Source organism: Polyodon spathula, unplaced genomic scaffold (assembly GCF_017654505.1).
Source record: "Polyodon spathula isolate WHYD16114869_AA unplaced genomic scaffold, ASM1765450v1 scaffolds_1784, whole genome shotgun sequence".
Lineage (NCBI taxonomy): Eukaryota > Metazoa > Chordata > Actinopteri > Acipenseriformes > Polyodontidae > Polyodon > Polyodon spathula.
Genome location: NW_024473259.1, coordinates 1 through 3,405, shown reverse-complemented (window position 1 = coordinate 3,405; position 3,405 = coordinate 1). Strand labels below are relative to the sequence as shown.

General features: G+C 40.5%; 1 protein-coding gene across 1 annotated transcript; it reads left to right on the top strand.

The window, feature by feature from the left end:
• Positions 1-229: 229 nt before the first annotated feature.
• On the top strand, positions 230-1,620 carry LOC121310173 (growth arrest and DNA damage-inducible proteins-interacting protein 1-like). Its single transcript, XM_041243453.1, has 2 exons — positions 230-248; positions 1,008-1,620. Exons 1-2 carry the CDS (start codon positions 230-232, stop codon positions 1,352-1,354), a joined length of 366 nt encoding a protein of 121 aa, XP_041099387.1. The 3' UTR covers positions 1,355-1,620.
• Positions 1,621-3,405: the final 1,785 nt, after the last annotated feature.

The following is a 3,405-nucleotide window of genomic DNA, read 5'->3' as shown; positions in this document are numbered from 1 at the left end:
CGTATGAAATATAGACAGATAGATTTTGTATGGGCTATAGAAAATCAGTCTGTCTCCGTTCCAAAATCTATTTGTTGCTTCTTTTGCTCATTTTGTTGGTCAGAGCTTTTCATGTTAAACATGTTTTGGTAAAAGTTCACTTGTCTACAGAAGTCTTCTAACTCTAAAAATTAGCAATGGAACCTGAAGAATGCTTTACCATCTGGTAATGCCTGCCTGGTGCCATTAAATGCCAGAGCTGAAGGACGGTAAAGCCCTCTCTGTTTGCTATTCAGATTGCTTCATTCAAACTGGAGACTTGTTGCTACTGTGGTTACTGTATTGCCACTGACAGCAAACACTTTGCTTATTTATTAATTTGTTTAACTATTTACTGTACTCAATTTAAATAGATAGATTGAACATGTAGGACAGTGAGTAGAGACTTGGTCTACATTGACAGTCAAAATTCAGAGGGCGTGTGCTAGAACACAACTTTTCTTTCGTCAGGGTAAAATACGCTCATTCTGAATCTCTATTTTCCGGGTGAATGATTTGGATCAGTGATTAAACAGTTTGAACAGTAACATTCAAAGCCCTTTCCAGACCTCATACTGACCAATCATGGTTAAAGGAAATCTCCGATCCCTTTTCTAATGAGTATTTTAATTCACTAAATTCTAACCAGTACCTACCCTTCACATCAATCTCCCTTCAGCAGGACAGTGGCACCCTCCTCTTACAATATTACTTTATATGATTTATAATAGACCATGATATCTGTGTGATACAGTTGTCTGATATTTCTTTGTACCAGGTAGTTTTTATAAGAAGAAAATTACATCGCACAAGGATTTAGCTATACTGTTTAATTATTCTTAACTATATTAAATATAGTAAATGGTGCTGTGTAAGATACAGGCTGATTTTCACCCACTCAAGGTCAGAGTCTAACCAGTAAGTCCACTTGTGGGTAGCTGCTCTGGCTTCTTGTGGAGTGGATGTTCGCTTGTATTGTACAGCCTGAGATTATCTGGTATTCTTTATAATAAGTGTTTCTTGCCTTGTGTCCCTTCCATTCAGAGAGAAGCTGATTGCTGCGAACATGGCCAAGATGCCCATGATGGTGGCAGAGTGGCGGAGGGAGGCAAGGGAGCTGAAGCAGAAACAGCGCGAAGAGAAGGTTCGCAGGGAGAGGCTGCTGGCAGAGGCAAGAGAGAGGTTCGGCTATGCACTTGACCCCCGCAGCCCCAAGTTCCAGGAGATGGTGAAGGAGATCGAGAAGGAGGAGAAGAAGAAGAGGAAGCTGCTGAAGAGGAGGAAGAAAGAGGAGGAATCGAGCAGTGAGATGCCAGCACAAGCACCATCCACATGAAGAAAGACACACACCACATTTAGGATTTATTCTGTGTTCTTGATGAACCCACAGTTAATTGTGCCCTACCTGAAGTATACATTTGGATCGGCCCATGGAGCTGGAGGGACTGCATAGCACATTCAGCAGAGCAGCCCTTGTAACACATTTTGACTTCCACTTCATTTGTATGTGATTTAGGATTGGAGGAGGAGGGCAATAAAACCTGTTTATTGTCCTTTTCTTTCTTTTAATGAGTAGTCATAATAAAATTATATTTACTCTTTTGTCTTGTCCTTCTCACTTTCATCTTTCGTCTTTATTTTTTCTGTCTGCTGAAAAACGAGTCATTGTTAATATGAAAATGTTTTGGTCTGGCTTTGCCTTGTAAAACTAAAGCAGGTTAGTAACGTGTGGTATAATTTGTGTAAAATTACAGGTGTAACGCAAATGACAAATGTATGGTAATACATGTTTAAGTACAATAAACATACAGCAGCTCTCAAAAGTATTCACCCCCTTGGACTTTTCTGCATTTTATTGTGTTACAACATGGAATCAAAATGTATTTAGGAGTTTTTGCCATTGATCAACACAAAAAAAGTCCATAATGTCAAAGTGAAAAATAAAATCTATTAATTGTTCTAAATTAATTACAATTGGGAGAAGATTCATCTTCCAGCATGACAACGATCCCAAACATACAGCCAAAGCCACACTGGAGTGGCTTAAAAACAAAAAGGTCAATGTCCTGGAGTGGCCCAGTCAAAGCTTGGACCTCAATTCAATTGAGAATATGTAGAAAGAGTTGAAAATTGCTGTTCACCAAAGGTGCCCATCCAACTTGATGGAGCTTGAGCAATTTTGCAAAGAAGAATGGGCAAAAATTACAGTGTCTGATGTGCAAAGCTGGTAGCGACTTATCCAAATAGACTCATGGCTGTAATTGCTGCCAAATGTGCCTCTACCAAATATTGACTCAAGGAGGTGAATACTTAAGCAATCAATTATTTTCTGTTTTGTATTTATAATGAATTTAGAACAATTTGTAGATTTTATTTTTCACTTTCACATTATGGACTTTTCGTGTTGATCAGTGGCAAAAACTCCTAATGAAATCAATTTTGATTCCATGTTGTAACACAATAAAATGTGGAAAAGTCCAAGGGGGAGTGAATACTTTAGAGAGCCACTGCAATGCATATTCCATGTTATTAGGACTTACCTGTAGTATAAAAGGGTTTTTAATTAACTTTTTATTAACCATAATTAATTATCTTGAGCCAGCATAACCAGTTTAATAAGCAACAACCCCACCAGCTCTGACCAGTACACAACTGGTGTGCCTGAAGCTAAAATTACCCCAGGTGCTGTAAACAAACTGGAAAAACAGCCAAACTGAAAACACGGCTTTGTTGCTAGAGCAGCGGGGCATGCAGAAGGCTGAGCTGTGGAAGGATGTTGTAAACATTGAACCAGAAATAATAATATAGCTTTACTGACTTTTATTCAGTAACAATTATTTAAAAAATATATGAAAATATACATGTCTCTGTGTACAAGATTGCAGCAATATCTCTCACTCCTTTAAACCCTGGGATTAGTCTGATTATTCTTCACTGGACTAACTCTAGGGCCACAATGTCCTTTTAAAGTAATATGGGGACCAGGAGTGTAACACTGGTTAGGTTGTTTAGCATTGTGTAACACTGTGTATTGCGTGTGTCGTGCTGTTCTCTACATGATATCCTCTGGTGATGGCATGAAGTGTTTCTCGTAGTCTGAGACGAAGGGCTTCCTGCTCTCCCAGTCCTGGTCGTGCTGCTCATGGCTTCTGCTCTCTGGGTCTTGCCTCTCTTGCTCTGTGCCCAGGCTGCTCCCCCTGCCTCCAGAATCCTTCATGGTGCTGTAGTCCTTCTCCTCCCTCTCGCTCTCCTGCCTTTCTCCCTCAGTCTCTAGCTCTGGCTTCACCCTGTCCAGCAGCTCCAGGTCACACAGCAGCAAGCTGCCCACTGAGAGGGAGGGGGCCTGGGAGAGATGGAACCGATCATCATTCTGGTGCGTCTGCGGGA